The sequence below is a fragment of the Salvelinus namaycush genome, chromosome 28 (genome assembly GCF_016432855.1).
Source record: "Salvelinus namaycush isolate Seneca chromosome 28, SaNama_1.0, whole genome shotgun sequence".
NCBI classification, from domain to species: Eukaryota; Metazoa; Chordata; class Actinopteri; order Salmoniformes; family Salmonidae; genus Salvelinus; species Salvelinus namaycush.
The window spans coordinates 11,855,662-11,881,294 of record NC_052334.1 but is presented as its reverse complement, the minus strand read 5'-3'; the positions used below and the strand labels follow the sequence as shown (position 1 = coordinate 11,881,294).

Sequence of the window (25,633 nt, the reverse complement as noted above, 5' to 3'; positions counted from 1 at the left end):
AAGGATTGGAAAGGAGATGTGAAATGAAATGAGAGCTATCCTATCAGTCTGGAAATGGAAATAAATCTGTGCATTATGGTTTATCAAAAGAGCAGTTTGGAGATGATAGGCTAGATAGAGGGCCTCTGCTGGGAGGGACTCACTGGAGGGCTGGGGATGGTGTTGGGGCTAGGGCTGGTGTTGGGGTTAGGGCTGGTGTTGGGGCTAAGGCTGGGGCTGGTGTTGTGGCTAGAGCTGGTGTTGGGGCTAGGGCTGGGGCTGGTGTTGTGGCTAGAGCTGGTGTTGGGGCTAGGGCTGGGGCTGGTGTTGGGGTTAGGGCTGGTGTTGGGGCTAGGGCTGGGGCTGGTGTTGTGGCTAGAGCTGGTGTTGGGGCTAGGGCTGGTGCTGGTGCTGTTGTAGATCTGGGGCTGGGGCTGGTGTGGGGGCTAGGTCTGGGGCTTGGGGCTAGGGCTGGTGTTGGGGCTAGGGGTTGGGGCTAGGTCTGGGGCTGGGGTTGGTGTGGAGGCTAGGTCTGGGGCTTGGGTTGGGGCTGGGGCTGGTGCTGGGGTAGGTCTGGGGCTGGGGTTGGGGCTGGTGTGGGGGATAGGTCTGGGGCTGGGGTTGGGGATGGGTTTGGGGCTAGGGGTTGGGGTTGGGGCTAGGGGTTGGGGCTGGTGTTGGGGCTAGGGGTTGGGGCTGGGGTTGGGGCTAGGGGTTGGGGCTAGGGGTTGGGGCTAGGGGTTAGGGCTAGGTCTGGGGCTGGGGTTGGTGTGGGGGCTAGGTCTGGGGCTTGGGTTGGGGCTAGGGCTGGGGCTGGTGCTGGGGTAGGTCTGGGTCTGGGGTTGGGGCTGGTGTGGGGGATAGGTCTGGGGCTGGGGTTGGGGATGGGTTTGGGGTTAGGGGTTGGGGCTAGGGGTTGGGGCTGGTGTTGAGGCTGGTTTTGGGGCTAGGGGTTGGGGCTGGTGTTGGGGCTAGGGGTTGGGGCTGGTGTTGGGTCTGGGGTTGGGGCTAGGGTTTGGGGCTGGTGTTGGGGCTGGTGTTGGGGCTGGTGTAGGGACTAGGGGTTGGGGCTGGTGTTGGGGCTGGTGTTGGGGCTGGTGTTGGGGCTAGGGGTTGGGGCTAGGGGTTGGGGCTAGGGTTTGGGGCTAGGGGTTGGGGCTAGGGATTGGGGCTAGCGTTGGGGCTAGGGCTGGGGCTGGGGTTGGTGCTAGGGCTGGTGTTGGGGCTAGGTCTGGGGTTGGGATTGGGGCTGGGGCTAGGGCTGATGCTGGGGTTGGGGCAAGGACTGGGGCTGGGGTTGGGGTTGGGGCTAGGGGTGGGACTGGGGTTGGTATTGGGGCTGGTGTTGGGGCTAGGGCTGGGGGCTGACATTTGTGTTGGGGCTAGGGATGGGTCTGGGGATGGGTCTGGGGTTGGTGTTGGGGCTGGTGTTGGGGCTTATGCTGATGCTGGGGTTGAGACTAGGGCTGCGAGCTGACATTTGTGTTGGGGCTAGGGATGGGGCTGGGGTTGGGGCCGGAGTTGGGGCTAGGGCTGGGGCTGGTGTTGGGGCTAGGGGTTGGGGTTGGGGTTGGGGTTGGGGGCTGGTGTTGGGGCTAGGGCTGGGGCTGAGTCTGAGGCTGGGGTTGGAGCCTCCATTTGGAAAGCAGCCCTAGAGTTGGCTCTAGCTCAAATGCGGGGAAGTGCTAGAGAATGTTTAGGGGCCAGCTCATACTTTTCACTGACAGGTGCTTTAAATCCCATGTCTAGACTGATGCTGCTGTGGCCTGGCTGCCTGGCTCCTAGATAGTGAATGACTAACCTATGTGATGAATAGATCCACAGCCCCATCATGTTTTATTCACTGTGTTACAGCACCATTGACAAAGCAATACCTCACAAGTGGGGTTATACCAAAATCTAAAAAGAAATGGAACAACATGGACAGGATGGAATCAGTCAAGTATAGTGGATGATAAGCAGGAAAAAAACACATCTCTGTTTGACCTTGAAACTCCACCATCAAACCACCAAAACCTCCTAAACCCAACAAAAATCTCCCTGTCTACCTCTCCAGATGCGCCTGTCTGCTAACTCTTGTCAGATGTTGAGTGGATATACTGTATACCCAATATATGACTACACAATTGACAAGGGCAGAACAATCCATTGTGCATACATCTGCAGATTTTTTTGGGATTCATCCAATTACCAATAAACCTTGTTGACTTTCAGATTCTTGCCAATCCCCTCCCTTTTTTACACAAACACAAATACATGCGTGTGCACAGGCACACACACACACACACACACACACACACACCTTTCTCTCTCTGCTTCTTTGCTCAATATCAAGATGGAGAGAGAGGAATGCACAAATACAGGCGCAGACAGAGCTGACCCTGCCATGCACGATAAGGTCACCCCTGGGATTGGCCAGATTATCTCTGTCAACCACTTAGACAGAGCACAGTCAAATGATGCATCAAGCAGTCATTTTCAGGTGGGGATTCTTTTTTAAATTCTTCACCAGGTCGCTATTTGCTTTTCAAAGTGCCCTTGTAGTGTTTGGCTGTGAGCATTTATCAATTGCAATGTTGTGAATTGTTTTCTGTTTCTGGGCCCTGTAGAGAACACTGAATCAAGTCTAGGGATGGGTACCGAAACCCGGTATTAAATTATGTAAAACCGTAGTATCGATAAACTACGACGTTATCGGTTCTGCTTTCAGTACTGGAGAAATTAAGAAAATACATGTCCTATTTATTATTGCTACATAAACGTTATCTTGCACATTTTATCTCACCAACCGTTTCTAATTTGCAGTAAGATGAAGACATTCGTCTATGATGCATTTTCACTATTCCCAATCCAGAAGAGATGTCTCTGATGCTACACACAGCACCCTGCTCCTGTGATGTGGTGGTTGGAGAAGAGAGCTACTCTGCCCCTCCTCACAAACAGTGCAACAAGCTACCTCTGTGCTCAAGCCTCCTCCACCCCTAGTGAGATTGTATTTTCGACTGCAGGGAACACAATAAGCCAGGAGAGGTCCCGACTTCTACCAGAGAAGGCAAATATGTTGATCTTTCTCCAGAAGAACTGCTAAGAAGTGTTAGTCCTTCTGCAGCCTACCTGCATGCCCCACCCATGTTGTTCTATACCACTGTATTTTCTTTTGCAGGGAAATATTGTTTATTTTATTTGTTTTACATTTCCATCATCACAACATTAGTCTATAATAGTGATTTGTCCAAAACATTGCTGTTTCTTTTGCTGTAAATAATTGTTTATTTATTTTATTTTAATTGTATTTATTTGACAAAGGATTGTAACGATTTGCTTAAATGTTGCATGTGCCCTTTAATTTATATTTATGGGAAACTTTATACTACTAATATGGTGCTGTATTTACAACACTTACAAAATATAATTGCCCCTATCAATATAACAAAATCTCAACTATCCTAATCCAACATTTCGCTAGTTGAATGAATCCCAAAGTTATACAAAATTGTAATATTTGACGGTGGCAGTTTCATGGCTGTGCTAGACATTAAGTCGGAGGCAGTCTGATGATGATATTCTGCAGCAGAGCAGATAGCACAGAGAAACAGGGACTGTCTGGAATGACAGGCCTGTCCTTGTTTTCATTCAGGGCTCAGGAGTCTACAGGGCCAGCGGGTTCACTGAGGTGGCTCAATTAAACATGACCTTCCCCTGGCCCTGCCATCACTAGCAGTCCTCATGTAAATGGCCGCCCTCTCCCTCTGCTCTGTCGCACCCACAACATCATAAATAAAATAATGCTTATTACCCATTTAGTAACATTCTGTATTCATGCCCTGATAGGCTATTTAAACATACAGAGAGGGGAAAAAATCCCCCTCCCATATGCTTACTGAGGCTTGACGTTATCTTCCCCTCAGCGTTTGATTGATAATAGTGTGTCCATTTGTTTTGGATTCACTACAGAGGTCAATTTCGTGTTGGCTCTGGGTTATGGGGAGTTACAGTCAAAAGTTTGGACACACCTACTCATTCAAGGGTTTTTCTTTATTTGTACTATTTTATACATTGTACAATAATAGTGAAGACATCAAAACTATGAAATAACACATATGGAATCATGTAGTAACCAAAAAAGTGTTAAACAAATCCAAATATTTTTTATAAATCAGATTCTTCAAAGTAGCCACCCTTTGCCTTAATGACAGCTTTGCACACGCATGGCATTCTCTCAACCAGCTTCATGAGGTAGTCACCTGGAATGCATTTCAATTAACAGGTGTGCCTTGTTAAAAGTGAATTTGTGGAATATCTTTCCTTCTTAATGCGTTTGAGCCAATCAGTTGTGTTGTGACAAGGTAGGGGGGTATACAGAATAGCCCTATTTTGTAAAAGACCAAGTCCATATTATGGCAAGAATAGCTTAAATAAGCAAAGAAAAACGACAGTCCATCATTACTTTAAGACATGAAGGTCAGTCAATATGGAACATTTCAAGAACTTTTCTTTAAGTGCAGTCGCAAAAACCATCAAGCACTATGATGAAACTGGCTCTCATGAGAACCGCCACAGAAAAGGAAGACCCAGAGTTACCTCTGCTGCAGAGCATGAGTTCATTAGAGTTACCAGCCTCAGAAATTGCAGCCCAAATAAATGCTTCACAAAGTTCAAGTAACAGACACATCTCAACATCAACTGTTCAGAGGAGACTGCGTGAATCAGGCCTTCATGGTCAAATTGCTGCAAAGAAACCACTACTAAAGGACACAAATAATAAGAAGAGATTTGCTTGGGCCAAGAAACACGAGCAATGGACATTATAGACAGGTGGAGATCTGTCCTTTGGTCTGATGAGTCCAAATTTGAGATTTTTGGTTCCAACCGCCATGTCTTTGTGAGATGCAGAGTTGTTGAACAGACGATCGCCGCATGTGTGGTTTTCCACTGTGAAGCATGGAGGAGGAGGTGTGATGGTGTGGGGGTGCCTTACTGGTGACACTGTCAGTGATTTATTTAGAATTCAAGGCACACTTAACCAGCATGGCTACCACAGTATTCTGCAGCAAAATGCCATCCCATCTGGTTTGCGCTTAGTGGGACCATCATTTGTTTTTCAACAGGACAATGACACAACACACCTCCAGGCTGTGTAAGGGCTATTTGACCAAGAAGAAGAGTGATGGAGTGCTGCATCAGATGACCTGGCCTCCACAATGACCCGACCTCAACCCAATTGAGATGGTTTGGGATGAGTTGGACCGTAGAGTGAAGGAAAAGCAGCCAACAAGTGCCCAGCATATGTAGGAACTCCTTCAAGACTGTTGGAAAAGCATTTCAGGTGAAGCTGGTTGAGAGAATGCCAAGAGTGTGCAAAGCTGTCATCAAGGCAAAGGGTGGCTACTTTGATGAATCTAAAATCTATTTTGATTTGTTTTAACACTTTTTTAGTTACTACATGATTCTATTTGTGTTATTTCATACAAATAATACAAATAAAGAAAGGTGTGTACAAACTTTTGACTGGTACTGTATAACAAATTACTCAATTTGCAGGAATATTTCAGAGAGAAAATATACAGTACAGTAAATTCAATAAGAATTAAATTCATAATTTTATTGATTGATCCACACAACACAAACAATGACAAATTAACTGACTAATCCAACAATTTAATTTGGTCATCTGTATAATCTATTATTAGGCTAAGAATCGGAGTAATCTGTGGAACGCTGAGAGAAGGGACTGGGAGTATGAGAAGGGTGTGTGTAAACTGTGTGTGTGTGTGTGTGTGTGTGTGTGTGTGTGTGTGTGTGTGTGTGTGTGTGTGTGTGTGTGTGTGTGTGTGTGTGTGTGTGTGTGTGTGTGTCAGGGAATGAGGAATAAAAGAGGACGAGGACTGATCAGCTCACAAAGATGTGATCAGACATTCAGGCAAATGTTTATCCTGATATAATCAGTATGCCCTGTCCATCCCACTTGGCCTTACATCCTCTGGGAGCTGGAGGGGCCGCTGCAGTCTCATCCAGCCCCATTGCAGGGGAGGAGATCTGGGCTAGGGGTAGAGTAGGGAGAGGGTGGAGGGGTGTAGGGATCAGGCTCCTGGTGGCTTTCAAATGGCCCTCTCTCTCCCTCTGTGTGCATGCAGCCACACATTCACAGCCCTGTCACTTAAAGCAAAGCAGATGCCTACATTCAATTCCAGCTTCACAATTGTAAAAGCCTTTTGCAGCGAAACGTGAATGGGAGCAGGGTACCGAGGTCTAACCGGTGTCGCTCTACAATAAAAGGGAGGCCTTGTTTCGTGGAGGGAGAGAGACTTAACCCTCCCTCCCTCTAACACAGAGAAAGGCATTGGAAATATGCCAACTCAATCACATTGCTGACCACATAAACAATGGAAAGAGAGCGAGCTTCAACCATATGGTCCTGCTATACATGTCAGGCTCTCAATGTGCCGTTCCTCTAATACTTGAGAGCGTTGTAACATGTTTCTGCCGGGGTGAGTCCTTGGAACGGGTTAAAATACAAAAGCCAGCAATTCCTTTGAGACAGATGAAAAGTCAGATGGTCGCTGTATTCCAGATGTATCAATTTCCTTGGATATTCAGTCCATGCACTGGCAGGGGTGCCGGCATGGAATGGGCCGTGTTCCAAAAGCTAATATTCTGTTGGCCGGAATAATGCAATTATTATTTTCCTAGCTATCAGCCTAAGCACAGAGTGCCATCTGTTATACAAAGCAAACATTCACATCTCAATCGCCCAACAGACAGCTGCATGGTTACACGTCCACACCGCAACAGAACTTTGCCAATCTCCACATCTCGCCAGAATTTTGCCAATCTCCACATCGTGCCAACACTTTGCCAACACAAGAATTTTGAGGGGGTTCCATGACAGTAATTGGATTAAAAGGGTCAGTGTCCTTAATGGCACCCTATTCCCTACATTCCCTATGGGTCCTGGTCAAAAGTAGTGCACTACATAGGGAGTAGGGTGCCATTTAGGATGCAAACAGGGTATTTAAAAGACAGATTCCTGTGCTGAATCTGCTAGCCGACCCCAGAGGTTCTACTAGATCCCAACTGCAGTGTCTGTCTGCTGCAAGGCATGTCTGTCTTGCAATTCAATGGCAAGCTACAACAATTCCAATGGCACAGTTACAGAACTGTTAAATACCGCCAGATTAATTATCTGGGCTAAATTGTTGAGGCAGTAGTGGAGTTTTAGCAGACAGATACGTATAAATTACACCAAATTTGTCTAATAACAACCATAATCCCTTGTCCAAAAAATCCTTTACATAGCCCACTGTATCTACCATTAACACACTGTACAATTCGGTATCGATACTTTCCATTCTATTACAAAATAATGCCAAGACCATTCTAGAACGCCTGCTTCCTAAAAGGGGAGCTATGGTCACTGATTAGTCAAATGAAGACAGAACATTTATTCACAGAACTAAGACATACACTTAGACACCTGCGATTAACTGGGGGGGACAGAGGCTTATGCACCATTTGCAAAACAAAAATGGTAATTCTGACCATCTGTTTCACTGAACTGACTGGCTGCACAACTGGTGCCATTATAAGAGCCATTTCACACTAGCACAGCCCTGTCCAATACAATATTTAAAATCAAAATATGGTAATATGTTTACAGACAGTTCAGACAGACTAAGGTATCATACATCACACGCAGCATTCTGGACTTTACAATCATCAATGATCAGTTAGCTCAATTAAAAAACTTGAGTTGATTGAACTTGATTTCAGACCTTATTCACTAGATACATATTCATTGATTGGTTTTGTCTACAAGGCTATTAAAAGTGTTACTGTAATAACTTACTAATTTCCCTGTACTGTATGATCTTGAAGCAAACAGGTAAAGTCTATTAAGCCAACAATCCGTCCCTCAGTCCCTCTCTACAAGCCATAAGGGAAGGGCCTTTAATTTAAGGGCCTTTAATTCCGTAGCAAGTCCTAACTTAACACTATGTTTGATATGCAAAACATTTCTAGACATTGAATATTTTTCACTTTATCTGCTTTAGAATGTCAGCCTGGCACCATTAAATGCAGAATCTTGTCAATATGAAAAAGGCTTAAAAACCCTCCAAGATCTAATTCATGTAGAAAATAATTAGCAACGATGTTAAAAAGAAGTGGCAGACAGATTAAGTGGCTAAAAAGTAAAACAGCAATTAAGATCATGGAGGGTTAGAGTGTGTACACATGTTAGATTATACAACTGACTCATACAGGGCAAAAACCCCAGAATTGTGTGTGTCTCTCTCTCTCTCTCTCTCTCTCTCTCTCTCTCTCTCTCTCTCTCTCTCTCTCTCTCTCTCTCTCTCTCTCTCTCTCTCTCTCTCTCTCTCTCTCTCTCTCTCTCTCTCTCTCTCTCTCTCTCTCTCTCTCTCTTCTCTCTCTCTCTCTCTCTCTCTCTCACACACACACACACACACACACACACACACACACACACACACACACACACACACACACACACCACTCTCTCTAACTGCTGATAAAACTATGAACAAGATAGCTACTACGTCACGTAGCCCAAAGCTTGGGGGACCTACTTGACAATTAATCAATTATTTGATAGAAATCATTAATACATCTTTACTTGAATTCATCTGTAGATAGATGTGGCTAGAACCTATACACTTTTCCTATTTTTAATTTGGTAAACTGATTGCCTTTTTTTCGTCCTTTATATTGTCGTGTAATATCTCATTTAGCGAAACATTGTCTATGCATTCCCTCAGAGATTTCTACATCATAATGTTATTGCAGAATACTTCATTATGAGTCCTGTAATACAAACACACATAGCTGACCACTCTACTATTTGGCTACATCTATTGGCTATATAATGGTTCATTATTATGATGAATTTTTCACTGTGAGGGAAATAGTATGTGGCTCAGTTGGTAGTGCATGGCGCTTGCACCACAAGGGTTGTGGGTTCGATTCATGGGGCCATCCAGATGCTAAATTCATGCACGCATTACTGTAAGTCACTTTGGATAAAAGTGCATGCTAAATGGCATACTGCATATGATATAATATAAATGGTATATATAATATAAATAGAATATATTATATAAAGGGCATATATTAAATATACCTAGATATAATGACTAGTCTGCTCAAATAGAGCCCTGGACAGAAAGCAGGCTCACAAGTACCTACGTACAGGGTATGTAAATCATTTGGCCATCTATTGGTTATATAATGGTCAAGTCTATAACTAGAAATATAATTTGGTTTCTGAGTTGGGAGATAGGCTCTGTATGGTCTCTAGTCATTCTTCTATAGACCTGTGTGTGTGTGTGTGTTTGCTCTCTAGTCTGTCTGTCTGTTTGTTAGCCCTGGAGACAAAGCTATGGTGTTTGGAACCATTAGAATCTTCAAGGTCACTCCCCCTGACGTTTGACCTCTGAGACGGCTCAGTCTGTTTATTGACATGTACTTGAACCGGCCAATAGTAGACGAGGACCCGTTAACACACCACTGAGATGAAAAGCACCCTCTGATAAAATATGCAGCATTGATGGCTGCAAATTAACTACAGGGCGAACAAGCTGATGAGATGTTAAATGAGCTATAATTTGTCTGAATTGTCTTCTAGCGGCCACTGATAAACAAAAGAAACAGAGGGGAAAAGCGCAGTAGTAGCGACAAGGCATTGACGGTTGTTGCACTCACCTGCGAAAGCCCCAGGTATATAGACACCGTCTCAGAGATGTACAAAAACCTTCCCTCCTTGTTTAGTGTAAATACAAATCCATCCAGGGACTGTGGGAGAGAGAGAAAGAGAGAGAGAGACGGAGAGGGAAAGAGAGAGAGAGAGATTGTGTTAGATGAGGTGTATACTGGTATACTGGTACAAAGCATGTAGAGGGAACCCTCTGAGTGTTGTCTGTCTGTCTGCCTGTATGTCTGTCTGTCTGTCTGCCTGTCTGCAAATCAAAATTACACCACCTCATGTGGAAGGTAATATCTCTCATGACGACAGTAGAAATTAACAGTGTGTGAAAGCAGGAAAACAACAGTAAACAAACCCAAGTTGGCACAAACAAAGATAATATAACGTACAGCACTTTAAAACATATCATCATCATAGTAGTCCATTCCATTCCAGTCCATATCCATATGATGTGGGTTCTCCCCCTGCAAAGTCTACTAAAATCTGCTGGTTAGGTCTATGCCAGGATTCTGGTAAAGTCTATTCAGTATATTGATTCATTCCACACCAGGCCCATGTAATATGAGTGTGTATTCTCTTCCTGGATAGTCTTCATCCAGTCAAAATCCATGTAATGTGTGTTTTTACTTCCTGAATGTTGTCTACTCCAGTATGCTGGTTCAATGTCTAATGACGGCCCTGCTATTGGTTCACGACGGGACGCAGCGCTCTGTTCTGAGCCCAGCCTCCAACAGGCAACAATTAAGACACCCAGGTCACTCAAGTTAATTACTTCTGCTCCCTCACTGGCTTCTGTAGGGGCAGCTAACCACAGGCACACGCCACAAAGAAAAGTCCAAACGTAGCCTAATAGATGGAGCAAAACAAAGGCTTCTCCCTCTCCCTCCATCTCCAGTCTGGCGCTGTGAATACAGGCCCTGATTGCACAATGTCACCGTCGCTGACCTGATCACCTTTTCTAGGAAAATGAGGATTACTCTGTCGTGTTGAGGGCAGTGTTGCAGCTCAGATGGCCGTGGTATTTCATATTTGCGGGCGCTTTCATATTTATTTTCCCCCATCAACTTAAAAGGAGCACCAAGCAGCAGCTGGTGAAAGGATAGAGAGAGAGAGGAGAAAGAGAGAAGAGAGAGAGAGAGAGAGAAAAGTGAGAGAGTGATAGAAGAGAGAGAGAGAGAGCGAGAGAGAGAGAGTCTCCGTATCCGCTGATAAAACAGGGCAGCCTGGGGCTATTTATGCAGCTGACAACAGCAACTCCCACTGAGGCCCTGCTGCAGCCAGCTCCCAGCCAGCTCCCAGCCAGCTTCTAGACAGCTTTCCCAAACACACACACATCTGCCAGGGGGAAGGGGAGCTTTATATTGCTCTTCCTTACATTACACATCTAACGCTAGCACTGATTTAGTGCCTAACATCTACAGACAAATAAGACTCATAGTTTGGCTTTTTGTTAGCTCTCGGCATGGGAGAGGCACATGCATCACGTCTTGGGTGGGTCTGGAAAATATGACATTTGATCATTTATATTGCTCTCAAGGAGAAAGCAGCTGAACAACTAGTATCTTCATTTGCACAGATAACAGCGATAATTGTCCATATTAGATTGTGCATCATAAACTGTGCATTAGCCTTTAATATAAATAATACAATTTCAAGTATATAATTTATATAAACCGTAATTTTGACTTTCAGTTTATATTTACTGTGCATTCGTCACTAAGAGCATCTCCACTCTCTAGTATCCCACTTGTCATCAAATAGCTTCCACCGGTCATTGTGTTCTGGTGGAGAGCTAAGCTGGGGGCCCTTTATTCCAGCAGCACCAGCCAGTGGTCCTCTATCCTTCCTTCCTTCCTTCCTTCCTTCCTTCCTTCCTTCCTTCCTTCCTTCCTTCCTTCCTTCCTTCCTTCCTTCCTTCCTTCCTTCCTTCCTTCCTTCCTTCCTTCCTTCCTTCCTTCCTTCCTTCCTTCCTTCCTGTCAGTTCATTTCAGTTCCCCTCAGGGAGAGCACCTCAGCAGCAGTGACACACTCTGCCACCCCGTGACCAGAGGATGGGGGGCTCCGGCGGTGTAAAGCTATCATCCGTCCCCACAGATCTCACCCTGCCTGTCACACTGGGCCCCAGCACTCACCCCTACCCAGTCTCCAATCATTTCTCCTTGTCCTGCCTGCCTGATCCTCTTTAAAATGCCTAGCATCTGCGGCCCAGGAACTCCTTAGAGGGGGGAGACGATTTGCAGAGCTGAGAAAATGCTACACACACCGGAGTTGTACCGTTCCTGTAGCTAGCTTCCATCTCCACAGTGATAAACGGCCACTGTTTACAGGCTAACCACTGTGTAAAGTGCGCTATAAATCACAGCAGAGACAAACTTCTGGGGGAGAAATGTGTTACATTAAATTGGGATTCTAAAGTCATTTATTGAGAAACATTTCTGCCTGCTTTGACTGAGTGACGCACCTTTTGTTGTGGTGTGCAGTGGGAGTGGGGAGTAGGAGCAGATCCTACAGTGTTAGGTTGATCTTGTTGTCAGGCCCTGACCTCTAACCCCTGGCATCACACAAACCTGACCTCTGGCCTCTAACCCCTGGCACCACACAGCCCAGCTAGTGAACACTAATCCCTGGCACCACACATCCCTGACCTCTGGCCTCTAACCCCTGGTGTCACACAGCCCTGACCTCTGGCCTCTAACCCCTGGCACCACACAGCCCAGCTAGTGAACACTAATCCCTGGCACCACACAGCCCTGACCTCTGGCCTCTAACCCCTGGTGTCACACAGCCCTGACCTCTGGCCTCTAACCCCTGGTGTCACACAGCCCTGACCTCTGGCCTATAACCCCTGGCACCACACAGCCCAGCTAGTGAACTCTAACCCCTGGCACCACACAGCCCAGCTAGTGAACTCAAACCCCTGGCACCACACAGCCCAGCTAGTGAACTCTAACCCCTGGCACCAAACAGATGAGAGAGGGCATCAGACTGCTCAGAGACCCAACCAGTAACTAATGTTACTATAAACCTCTAGCCAGCCACTGTACAGATGTTAACTATTAAGACATTTTAATTAAATATTGACAATACATTTGAGAACATATCTTTACGGAGATGATCCTGGAAATATCAATAAACAGGGCCTTTACTCTGTACACACAAACCAGACAACCATGACAGAGTCTTTTAAGCGGTTACTTAATGTAACTGACACCTGTTCCTTCCAGAGGACAAAGAAACTTCCTGTGAAGGACACGATTTGGCAGACATCAATCCTGGCCAGAGAGAACCCTCTCTCCTCTCGGATATTAACCAACCCAGTGGAGGTCAGATTAGATGGGGCTCATTAACTATCAACATATCCTTACTATTAGGCCAGACAAAATGGAGAGAGGCAGAGCAGCTGGCAGTGTATCGGGACGGCTACATGCTCACACCAGCCCCCCCACCTCAGTCCTCCGCTGGCCCAGACCCGGCCGCTTAGAACAATCACTGCAATTAACACCTCCAGCAGGGCTGGGCACAGCAGTGCTAATACGCAGACAGGCACACATACACACAAGCACACATGAACGTACGCACACACACGCACAGACACCTGCCCCAGATTTACAGGCACACCTACTCTACACACAAATCACAGCAACGGGTTGGACTATCACGCCCAGATCATGTCCTCAGTAAATTACAGTGGAGTGCTCTGGTTGGATTTAAGAAAAACATTTATTGGATGAAAAGAAAAAGCCACAGGAGGAGAAAGAGAGGATGCAAGAAATACGGTGTGTGAGAGAGAGATATAGAAAGAGAGGTTGGTAGATAAAAATGTAGAGTGTGTGTGTTGTGTAAAAGAGATCTTATCAGAATTTCTAAATTGCTATGGGAGAGCTGTGAGAAATATTTTCCATTGAAGTCAATTTTCAGGCTGACAAGCCATGTAGAAATGTGCAGCATATGGCTGGTGTGTATTGATTGATTTATTGAAGGCACCGGCTCAGGGGATGCTCAAATCACTCATGCTACCCTACACTGAGACCACCTTCAAATCACTCATCCTACCCTACACTGAGACCCCCTTCAAATCACTCATCCTACCCTAAACTGAGACCCCCTTCAAATCACTCATCCTACCCTAAACTGAGACCCCCTTCAAATCACTCATGCTACCCTACACTGAGACCCCCTTCAAATCACCCCTCCTACCCTACACTGAGACCACCTTCAAATCACTCATCCTACCCTAAACTGAGACCCCCTTCAAATCACTCATGCTACCCTACACTGAGACCCCCTTCAAATCACCCCTCCTACCCTACACTGAGACCACCTTCAAATCACTCATCCTACCCTACACTGAGACCCCCTTCAAATCACTCATCCTACCCTAAACTGAGACCCCCTTCAAATCACTCATCCTACCCTAAACTGAGACCCCCTTCAAATCACTCATGCTACCCTACACTGAGACCCCCTTCAAATCACCCCTCCTACCCTACACTGAGACCCCCTTCAAATCACTCATGCTACCCTACACTGAGACCCCCTTCAAATCACTCATCCTACCCTACACTGAGACCCCCTTCAAATCACACCATTGTGCCCATTTGATTTTGTGCTTACCTTGGGGGAAAATTATCTCTGCTTATGCTGAGCATGACACTTTTATTGGCCCTATTTAGAGCAAAAATGACCCGTGCTAGACATCCATTTCAAATAATACTACTCCCCAGTCCCTCTACTCTCCCTCCAGCCAGCCACTCTCTGTACCACTAGACTGGAGCTCCCCAGTCCCTCTACTCTCCCTCCAGCCAACCACTATCTGTACCACTAGACTGGAGCTCCACAGTCCCTCTACTCTCCCTCCAGCCAACCACTATCTGTACCACTAGACTGGAGCTCCCCAGTCCCTCTACTCTCCCTCCAGCCAACCACTCTCTGTACCACTAGACTGGAGCTCCACAGTCCCTCTACTCTCCCTCCAGCCAACCACTATCTGTACCACTAGACTGGAGCTCCCCAGTCCCTCTACTCTCCCTCCAGCCAGCCACTCTCTGTACCACTAGACTGGAGCTCCCCAGTCCCTCTACTCTCCCTCCAGCCAACCACTCTCTGTACCACTAGACTGGAGCTCCCCAGTCCCTCTACTCTCCCTCCAGCCAGCCACTCTCTGTACCACTAGACTGGAGCTCCCCAGTCCCTCTACTCTCCCTCCAGCCAACCACTATCTGTACCACTAGACTGGAGCTCCCCAGTCCCTCTACTCTCCCTCCAGCCAACCACTCTCTGTACCACTAGACTGGAGCTCCCCAGTCCCTCTACTCTCCCTCCAGCCAGCCACTCTGTACCGTTAGACTGGAGCTACAGCTAACTCTTAGAAAAAAAAGGTTTCAAAAGGGTTCTCTGGCTGTCCTTGTAGGAGAACCCTTTTTGGTTCCAGGTAGAACCCTTTTTGGTTTCAGGTAGAACCCTTTTGAGCTCCATGTTGAACCCTTCCACAGAGGGTTCTACATGGAGCTCAAAAGGGTTCTACCTGAAACCAAAAAGGGTTCTACCTGGAACCAAAAAGGGTTCTACCTGGAATGAATAAGGGTTCTTCAAAGGGTTCTCCTATAGCACCTTTTATCCTAAGAATGTAAAGCATCAAACACTTATTCTCTCCTATTCAGTGCAAATCATTTTCAGAAGCCAAAGCCATTCACACTAGACAGATACTAAACACTGCAATTCCAAAAAGTAAGAGGGAAGAGTATGACCAATTAGATTGATGTGAAAATATTCTATTACTATTATCAAATATGTGGGGAGGGGAGTGGGGGTTATCACATTATAGCACAGGCAGGAGATATCACTTTCTCTACTGACTGTCAAGTGCTTCAGTAAGGCTGCTGGCACTAAATAATATCAAGAAAATCTAAAGACAATACTGATTAGCTAGAGTCATCCAATCTAACCAACGTCACCTTAAAATCACTATTGTTCTGGTGGTCAAAGAAGAAAAAGTTGGCCTGCTGATACAATACATGAAATCAATATTAACATACAACAGGGGAGAATATGATCCCTTCATTCAGTGGATGTGTCCCAAATGGAACCTTATCCCCTATAAAGTGCACTACTTTTGGCATGGGCCATTAGGGCTCTGGTCATGGGGATAACAGGGAGCTGAGTAGGGAACTACTGCTGGCTGTCTTCCCCAAACTGCCACCAATGTACACTGTGGAAAGTTCCTTCCTCCAGGTGACTAGCCAACAATATTGTTTCTACCTCCCTGTGTGCTCGGATTTAATTAAGTGATGACAGTCACCTTGGGGTGACGACGGAAGAGCAGACAGTAATATCTAAGTTAAGGGAAATAGCAGAGAGACAGGAGGGCTAAGCTATACAGTCACATTATAGCTAAGGAGACAGGTGTCGACATGGGGGAGACAGGTGGCGACATGGGGGAGACAGAGGGAGACAGGTGGCGACATGGGGGAGACAGAGGGAGACAGGTGGCGACATGGGGGAGACAGGTGGCGACATGGGGGAGACAGAGGGAGACAGGTGGCGACATGGGGGAGACAGAGGGAGACAGGTGTCGACATGGGGGAGACAGAGGGAGACAGGTGGCGACATGGGGGAGACAGGTGGCGACATGGGGGAGACAGGTGGCGACATGGGGGAGACAGAGGGAGACAGGTGGCGACATGGGGGAGACAGGTGGCGACATGGGGGAGACAGGTGGTGACATGGGGGAGACAGGTGGCGACATGGGGGAGACAGGTGGCGACATGGGGGAGACAGGTGGCGACATGGGGGAGACAGGTGGCGACATGAGGGAGACAGGTGGCGACATGGGGGAGACAGGTGGCGACATGTGGCGACATGAGGGAGACAGGTGGCGACATGGGGGAGACAGGTGGCGACATGTGGCGACATGGGGGAGACAGGTGGCGACATGGGGGAGACAGGTGGAGACAGGTGGCGACATGGGGGAGACAGGTGTCGACATGGGGGAGACAGGGGGAGACAGGTGGCGACATGGAGGAGACAGAGGGAGACAGGTGGCGACATGGGGGAGACAGGTGGCGACATGGGGGAGACAGGGGGCGACATGGGGGAGACAGAGGGAGACAGGGGCTATATAGGCTACAGTCACATTATCTCTAAACCAAACCCAACACCACAGCCTACTGTACTGTACTGTTCACTGCAGCTACTTTATTTTTGGTGTTTTGGTATTTGGTATTTTATTAGGATCCCAATGAGCTGTCGCAAAAGCAGCAGCTACTCTTCCTGGGGTCCACACAACACATGAAACATAATACAGAATGACATAATACAGAACATCAATAGACAAGAACAGCTCAAGGACAGAACAAAACTCAGCAAAAAAAGAAATGTCCCTTTTTCAGGACCCTGTCTTTCAAAGATAATTTGTAAAAATCCAAATAACTTCACAGATCTTCATTGTAAAGGGTTTAAACACTAAACAATTAATGGACATGCACCTGTGGAACGATCGTTAAGACACTAACAGCTTACAGACGGTAGGCAATTAAGGTCACAGTTATGAAAACTTAGGACACTAAAGAGGACTTTCTACTGACTCTAAAAAACACCAATCGAAAGACACCCAGGGTCCCTGCTCATCTGCATGAACGTGTCTTAGGCATGCTGCAAGAAGGTATGAGGACTGCAGATGTGGCCCTGGCAATAAATTGCAATGTCCGTACTGTGAGACACCTAAGACAGCGCTACAGGGAGACAGGACAGACAGCTGAATGTCCTCGCAGTGGCAGACCACGTGTAACAACACCTGCACAGGATCGGTACATCCAAATATCACACCTGCGGGACAGGTACAGGATGGCAACAACAACTGCCCGAGTTAAATCAGGAACGCACAATCCCTCCATGCTCAGACTGTCTGCAAAAGGCTTGTAGGCCTGTTGTAAGGCAGGTCCTCACCAGACATCACCAGCAACAACGTCGCCTATGGGCAGAAACCCACCGTCGCTGGACCAGACAGGACTGGCAAAAAGTGCTCTTCACTGACGAGTCGCAGTTTCGTCTCACCAGGGGTGATGGTCGGATTCGCGTTTATCGTCGAGGGAATGAGCGTTACACCGAGGTCTGTACTCTGGAGCGGGATCGATTTGGAGGTGAAGGGTCCGTCGTGGTCTGGGGCGGTGTGTCACAGCATCATCGGACTGAGCTTGTTGTCATTGCAGGCAATCTCAACGCTGTGAGTTACAGAGAAGACATCCTCCTCCCTCATGTGGTACCCTTCCTGCAGGCTCATTCTGACATGATCCTCCAGCATGACAATGCCACCAGCCATACTGCTCATTCTGTGCATGATTTCCTGCAAGACAGGAATGTCAGTGTTCTGCCATGTCCAGCGAAGAGCCCGGATCTCAATCCCATTGAGCACGTCTGGGACCTGTTGGATCGGAGAGTGAGGGCTAGGGCCATTCCCCCCAGAAACTCAGGGAACTTGTAGGTGCCTTGGTGGAAGAGTGGGGTAACATCTCACAGCAAGAATGGGCAAATCTGTTGCAGTCCATGAGGAGGAGATGCACTGCAGTACTTAATGCAGCTGGTGGCCACACCATATACTGACTGTTACTTTTGATTTTGACCCCCCCCCGCCTTTGTTCAAGGACACATTATTACATTTAGTCACGTTTGTTGAACTTTGTCTCAGCTGTTGAATCTTGTTATGTTCATACAAGTATTTACACATGTTAAGTTTGCTGAAAATAAACGCAGTTGACAGTGAGTTTTTTTGCTGAGTTTACATTAATTTTTTTTTAAAGGCACACGTAGCCTACATATCAATGCATACACACAAATTATCTAGGTCAAATAGGGGAGAGGCGTTGCTTTATCTGTTTGAAACCAGGTTTTCTGTTTATTTGAGCAATATGAGATGGAAGAAAGTTCCATGCAATAAGGGCCCTATATAATACTGTACGTTTTCTGGAATTTGTTCTGGATTTGGGGACTGTGAAAAGACTCCTGGTGGGATAAGTGTGTGTGTCAGAGCTGTGTGTAAGTTGACAATGCAAACAATTTGGGATTTTCAACAGATTAATGTTTCTTATAAAAAGAAGAAGTGATGCATTCATTCTCTCCTCAACTCTTAACCAAGAGAGACTGGCATGCATAGTATTTATATCAGCCCTCTGATTATCTAGGTCTTTCCTTGCAGCACTGGACCACACGACTGGACAATAATCAAGATTAGACAAAACTAGAGCCTGCAGAACTTGCTTTTTGGAGTGTGGTGTCAAAAAAGCAGAGCATCTCTTTATTACGGCCAGACCTCTTTTAATCCTAGTAAACATTCCCTGTCTTACGTCAGTTAGGATCACCACTTTATTTTAAGAATGTGAAAAGTCAGAATAATAGGAGAGAATGATTTATTTCAGCTTTAATTTTTTTCATCACATTCTCAGTGGGTCAGAAGTTTAAATACACTCAATTAGTATTTGGTAGCATTGCCTTTAAATTGTTTAACTTGGGTCAAACGTTTCGGGGAGCCTCCCACAAGCTTCCCACAATAAGTTGGGTGAATTTTGTCCCATTCCTCCTGACAGAGCTGGTGTAACTGAGTCAGGTTTGCAGGCCTTCTTGCTCGCACACGCTTTTTCAGTTCTGCCCACAAATTTACTATAGGATTGAGGTCAGGGCTTTGTGATGGCCACTCTAATACCTTAACTTTGTTGTCATTAAGCATTTTGCCACAACTTTGGAAGTATGCTTGGGGTCATTGTCCATTTGGAAGACCCATTTGCGACCAAGCTTTAACTTCCTGACTGATGTCTTGAGATGTTGCTTGAATATATCCACATAATTTTCCTCCCAAATGATGCCATCTATTTTGTGAAGTGCACTAGTCCCTCCTGCAGCAAAGCACCCCCACAACATGATGCTGCCACCCCCGTGCTTTATGGTTGGGATGGTGTTCTTCGGCTTGCAAGCTTCCCCCTTTTTCCTCCAAACATAATGATGTTCATTATGGCCAAACAGTTCTATTTTTGTTTCATCAGACCAGAGGACATTTCTCCAAAAAGTATGATCTTTGTCCCCATGTGCAGTTGCAAACAGTAGTCTGGCTTTTTTATGGTGGTTTTGGAGCAGTGGCTTCTTCCTTGCTGAGCGGCCTTTCAGGTTATGTCGATATAGAACTCGTTTTACTGTGGATATAGATACTTTTGTACCTGTTTCCTCCAGCATCTTCACAAGGTCCTTTGCTGTTGTTCTGTGATTGATTTGCACTTTTCGCACCAACATACGTTCATCTCTAGGAGACAGAACACGTCTCCTTCCTGAGCGGTATGACGGCTGCGTGGTCCCATGGTGTTTATTGATTTTGATTTTCCCATATGTCAAGCAAAGAGGCATTGAGTTTGAAGGTAGGCCTTGAAATACATCCACAGGTACACCTACAATTGACTCAAATTATGTCAGTTAGCCTATCAGAAGCTTCTAAAGCCATGACATAATTTTCTGGAATTTTCCAAGCTGTTTAAAGGCACAGTCAACTTAGTGTATGTAAACTTCTGACCCACTGGAATTGTGATAGAGTGAATTATACGTGAAATAATCTGTCTGTAAACAATTGTTGGAAAAATTAATTGTGTCATGCACAAAGTAGATGTCCTAACCGACTTGCCAAAACTATAGTTTGTTAACAAGACATTTGTGGAGTGGTTGAAAAATGAGTTTTAATGACTCCAACATAAGTGTATGTAAACTTCCGAATTCAACTGTATAAGTTTTGACCATGACAGTTTACAATCTAAGGTAAGTAATGTAGTCTCCTCAACTTGTTCAACCGCCAAATAATTCATTACCAGATTCAGCTGAGGTCTAGAACTTAAGGAATGATTTGTACCAAATACAATGCTCAGGACCAGTTTCACTGGCCACCCATTCCAAAACAGACGGCAACTCTTTGTTAAGGGTTTCAGTGACTTCATTAGCTGTGGTTGCTGATGCGTATATGGTTGAATCATCAGCATACATGCTTTGTTTAATGCCAGTGGTAGGTCATTGGTAAAAATAGAAAAGTGTAGAGGGCCTAGAGAGCTGCCCTTGCAGTACACCACACTTTACATGTTTGACATTAGAGAAGCTTCCATTAAAGAAAACCGTCTGAGTTCTATTAGATAGATAGCTCTGAATCCACGATATGGCAGAGGTTGAAAAGCCATAACTGGCTATGTTCAATAATATCAAAGGTTGCACTGAAATCTAACAGTACAGCTCCTACAATCATCTTATTATCAATTTCTTTCAACCAATCATCAGTCATTTGTGTCAGTGCAGTACATGTTGAGTGCCCTTCTCTATAAGCATGCTAAACGTCTGTTGTTCATTTGTTTACAGAGAAATAGAATTGTATTTGGTTAAACACAATTTTTTCTAACAGTTTGCTAAGAGCTGGCAGCAAGCTTATAGGTATGCTGTTAGAACCAGTAAAGGCCACTTTACCACTCTTGGGTAGCGGAATTACTTCCCTCTATGCCTGAGGACAAAGACTTTCCTCTAGGCTCAGATTAAAAATAGGACAGTTAGGAGTGGCTTTAGAGTCAGCCACCATCCTCAGTAGCTTTACATCTAAGTTGTCAATGCCAGGAGGTTTGTCTTTATTGATCGATAACAATAATTTTCCCACCTCTCCCACACTAACTTTACAAAATTCTAACTTGCACTGCTTTTCTTTCATTATTTGTTTTTTATGCATGAATACAATTGCTCACTGTTCGTTGTTGGCATTTCCTGCCTAAGTTTGCCCACTTTGCCAATGAAATAATCATTAAAAAATTGCCAACAATTAAGCCATCAGATTTGATGAAAGATGGAGTTGAATTTGTCTTGCTGCCCATAATTTCATTGAAAGTACTCCAAAGTTTTTGTCCCATCATTCTTCATATCATTGATCTTGGCTTCAGAATAAAGTGCATTCTTCTTTTGTTGAGTTTAGTCACATCATTTCTCAATTTGCAGTAAGTAAGCCAGTCAGATGTGCAGCCAGAATTATTAGCCACTCCTTTTGCCCCATCTCTTTCAACCATACAGTTTTTCAATTCCTCATCAATCCATGGAGCCTTAACAGTTCTAACAGTCAGTTTCTTAACAGGTGCGTGTTTATCAATAATTGGAAGAACCAATTTCATAAATTCATCAAGTGCAACGTCTGGATGCTCCTCATTAATCACATCAGACCAACAAATATGTTTAACATCATCCACATAAGAGTCACAGCAAAATATGTTGTATGATCTCTTATATACTATTTTAGGCCCATCTGTTGGAACTTTGGCTTTCCTGGATATAGCCACTATATTGTGATCACTGCATCCAATGGTTACGGATACAGCTTTAGAACAAAGTTCTACAGTATTAGTAAAAATGTGATCGATACATGTGGATGATCTTGTTCCTTCTAGTGTTTGTAAACACCCTGGTAGGTTGATTAATAACCTGAACCAGATTACAGGCGCTGGTTACAGTGAGAAGCTTCCTCTTGAGCGGACAGCTTGATGAAAACTAGTCAATATTCAGGTCCCAGAGAAAGTAGACCTCTCTGTTTACATCACATACACTATCAAGCATTTCACACATATTATTTAGATACTGACTGTTAGCACTTGGTGGCCTATAGCAACACCCCAAAAGAAAAGGTGTTAGATGTGCCAGGTGAACCTGCAACCACAACACTTCAATAGCTCTTGACATAAGATCTTCTCTAAGCATTACAGGGATATGGCTCTGAATATATACAGCAACACCTCCCCCATAAGCATGTATGTCTCTTCTATAGATGTTATATCCTTGTATTGCTACTGCTGTATCATCAAATTAATAATCTAAGTGAGTCTGAAATGGCTAATATACACTACCGTCCAAAAGTTTAGGGTCACTTAGAAATGTCCTTGTTTTTGAAAGAAAAGCAAATTTCTTGTCAATTAAAATAACATACAATTGATCAGAAATACAGTGTAGACATTGTTAATGTTGTAAATGACTATTGTAGCTGGAAACTGATTATATTTAATGGAATATCTACATAGGCGTACAGAGGCCCATTATCAGCAACCATCACTCCTGTGTTCCAATGTCACGTTGTGTTAGCTAATCCAAGTTTATCATTTTAAAAGGCTAATTGATCATTAGAAAACCCTTTTGCAATTATGTTAGCACAGCTGAAAACTGTTGTTCTGATTAAAGAAGCAATAAAACTGGCCTTCTTTAGACTAGTTGAGTATCTGGAGCATCAGCATTTGTGGGTTCAACTACAGGCTCAAAATGGCCAGAAACAAATAACTTTCTTCTGAAACTCGTCAGTCTATTCTTGTTCTGAGAAATGTTCTGAGAAATGATGGCTATTCCATGCGAGAAATTGCCAAAAACTGAAAATCTCGTACAACGCTGTGTACTACTCCCTTCACAGAACAGCGTAAACTGGCACTAACCAGAATAGAGAGAGGAGTGGGAGGCTCCGGTGCAAAACTGAGCAAGAGGACATTAGCGTGTCTAGTTTGAGAAACAGATGCCTCACAAGTCCTCAACTGGCAGCTTCCTTAAATAGTACCTGCAAAACACCAGTCTCAATGTCAACAGTGAAGAGGCGACTCTGGGATGCTGGCTTTCTAGGCAGAGTTCCTCTGTCCAGTCTCTGTGTTATTTTGCCCATCTTAATCTTTTCTTTTTATTGGCCAGTCTGAGATATGGCTTTTTCTTTACAACTCTGCCTAGAAGGCCAGGTTTAAGCTTCAACCATAAGAGGATTAATTATAATTTGACTGCTTATCACTTTCTTAAACACAGGTTTAATAAAGTGATACGATGTTGACAAAAACAAACAGAGAGAGCTAACCCACAGTGCTGGCTGGCTGCAGACAGACAGAGTCGCCATCCCAAATGGCACCCTATTCCCTACATAGTGCCCATAAGCCTCTAGTTAAAAGTAGTGCACAATATAGGGAATAGGGTGTCATTTGGAACACATCAACCAAAGAGTTAAGAGTGGAGAAGGCTGAGGATGCAACACCTGGAACACCCAGTACAGGCTATCTAGTCTATCACTGCTGTTAGAGCTGCTTTAGTTTCCAGGTAAATGCCAAAATAAAGGAAACACTTGAGTAAATGAGGGATACATTTACACACTGTTGTAGTTAACAAGTTAATTAAGCAATTAACATCCTATCATGGTTATGGTGATGTCTATTGTCTATTGTTTTGGCTACCTTGGCTAGAAGAAGAGATCTCATTGACTTTGAAATAGGGGTCTCAAAGGAGCGTAGTGGGTTTAAAGGTGCTACATATAGTGTCGTATTTTGGTTGTTTCGAATTTTTGTAATTTAAAAAAAGGCCATAATATATCTGCAGTAATAGTAGAACGATAGTTTTTCACAGTATTACTTACTGGCTAGGGCTAATGATGTGATTGGCTGTGATATTCGCCTATTGATCTCTCCTGCCGGTGTGGCATCTGCTGTCAAAATGGGAAGGCTGTTTTGACTTTGTGGCTGTGTTATCTAGTTGAAATCGGGTCAATCGCTGTGAAATAGCTTTTCATTTAACACAAAATATTGTTTTTACAGCTGTTTGAAGCTGTTGGACAAAAAATGAAAGTAAAAGGCTCAAGCGCGAGTCTCCGCCATGCTAAGGGGAAATGGGATACAGGGGAGGGTGGGAGATTTGTTTTGAATGCAACCTAGTGCTGTTGCAATTCACCTAGCTTCCACATAAGAGAGACATTCTGAGAAATGCTAGGTGTAGCACCTTTAAAGTGTGTGTCGGGTGTGTGTGTGTGTGTGTGTGTGTGTGTGTGTGTGTGTGTGTGTGTGTGTGTGTGTGTGTGTGTGTGTGTGTGTGTGTGTGTGTGTGTGTGTGTGTGTGTCCAGATCTCAACCAAATTGAACATTTATGGGAGATTCTGGAGCAGTGCCTGAGACAACCTTTTAAACCACCATCAACAAAACAACAAATGATGGAATTTATCGTGGAAGAATGGTGTCGCATTCCTCCAATAGAGTTCCAGACACTTATAGAATCTATGTCAAGGTGCATTGAAGCTGTTCTGCCTCGTGGTGGCCCAACGCCCTATTAAAACGCTTTCTTGGTGTTTCCTTTATTTTGGCGAGAGCGAGAGAGCGAGAGAGCGAGAGAGCGAGAGAGCGAGAGAGAGAGAGAGAGAGAGAGAGAGAGAGAGAGAGAGAGAGAGAGAGAGAGAGAGAGAGAGAGAGAGAGAGAAAATCCTTGACTATGTACAGACTCAGTGAGCATAGCCTTGCTATTGAGAGAGGCCGCCATAGCCAGACCTGGCTCTTTCGAAGACAGGCTATGCTCACAAAATAAGGTGGAAACTGAGCTGCACTTCCTAACCTCCTGCCAAATGTATGACCACATAGAATTTGAAAACAAATCAAACATTGATAAACTCCCATAACTGTTAGGCCAAATACCACAGTGTGCAATCACAGCAGCAATGCTGTGACAAAAGGGCAACCACTGGAGCACAAAAAACATTGTAAATACAACCTATATTTATCTGTTCTACTTGCACATCGTTACAACACTGTACATAGCCAATAATATAACATTTGAAAAGTCTATATTCTTTTAAAACTTTGTAATGTTTACTAATGTTTCCCTTGTTTATTTCCCTTTGGTTTATAGTCTATTATTTTAGGTTTGGCAATGTAAACATATGTTTCCCATGCAAATAAAGCCCATTGAATTGAATTGAGAGAGAGGAGAGAGCTACAGTTTAGCTTTATGTCAGACACAGAACTGAACACAGTGTGGAGAGGACTAGGAGGCGAACAGGGTTTTACACAATAGCCTGAGAGGTTTAGGATGTTTATATGGTCAGGACTAAAGCTGAAGTAAACCAGTTCACCTCAATCTGGGATTGGTTATGGTTTGTTATTGCCTAGTGCT

General features: G+C 44.8%; 1 protein-coding gene across 1 annotated transcript in view; it reads right to left on the bottom strand.

Annotated features, from left to right (window-relative positions):
- Positions 1-25,633, bottom strand: part of LOC120023043 (neuronal PAS domain-containing protein 3-like) — a 319,774-nt gene that overhangs the window by 136,978 nt on the left and 157,163 nt on the right. Inside the window, exon 6 of the mRNA XM_038966990.1 lies at positions 9,697-9,786. Coding sequence (XP_038822918.1) covers positions 9,697-9,786 — 90 coding nt within the window. The remainder of the gene's footprint in view (positions 1-9,696; positions 9,787-25,633) is intronic.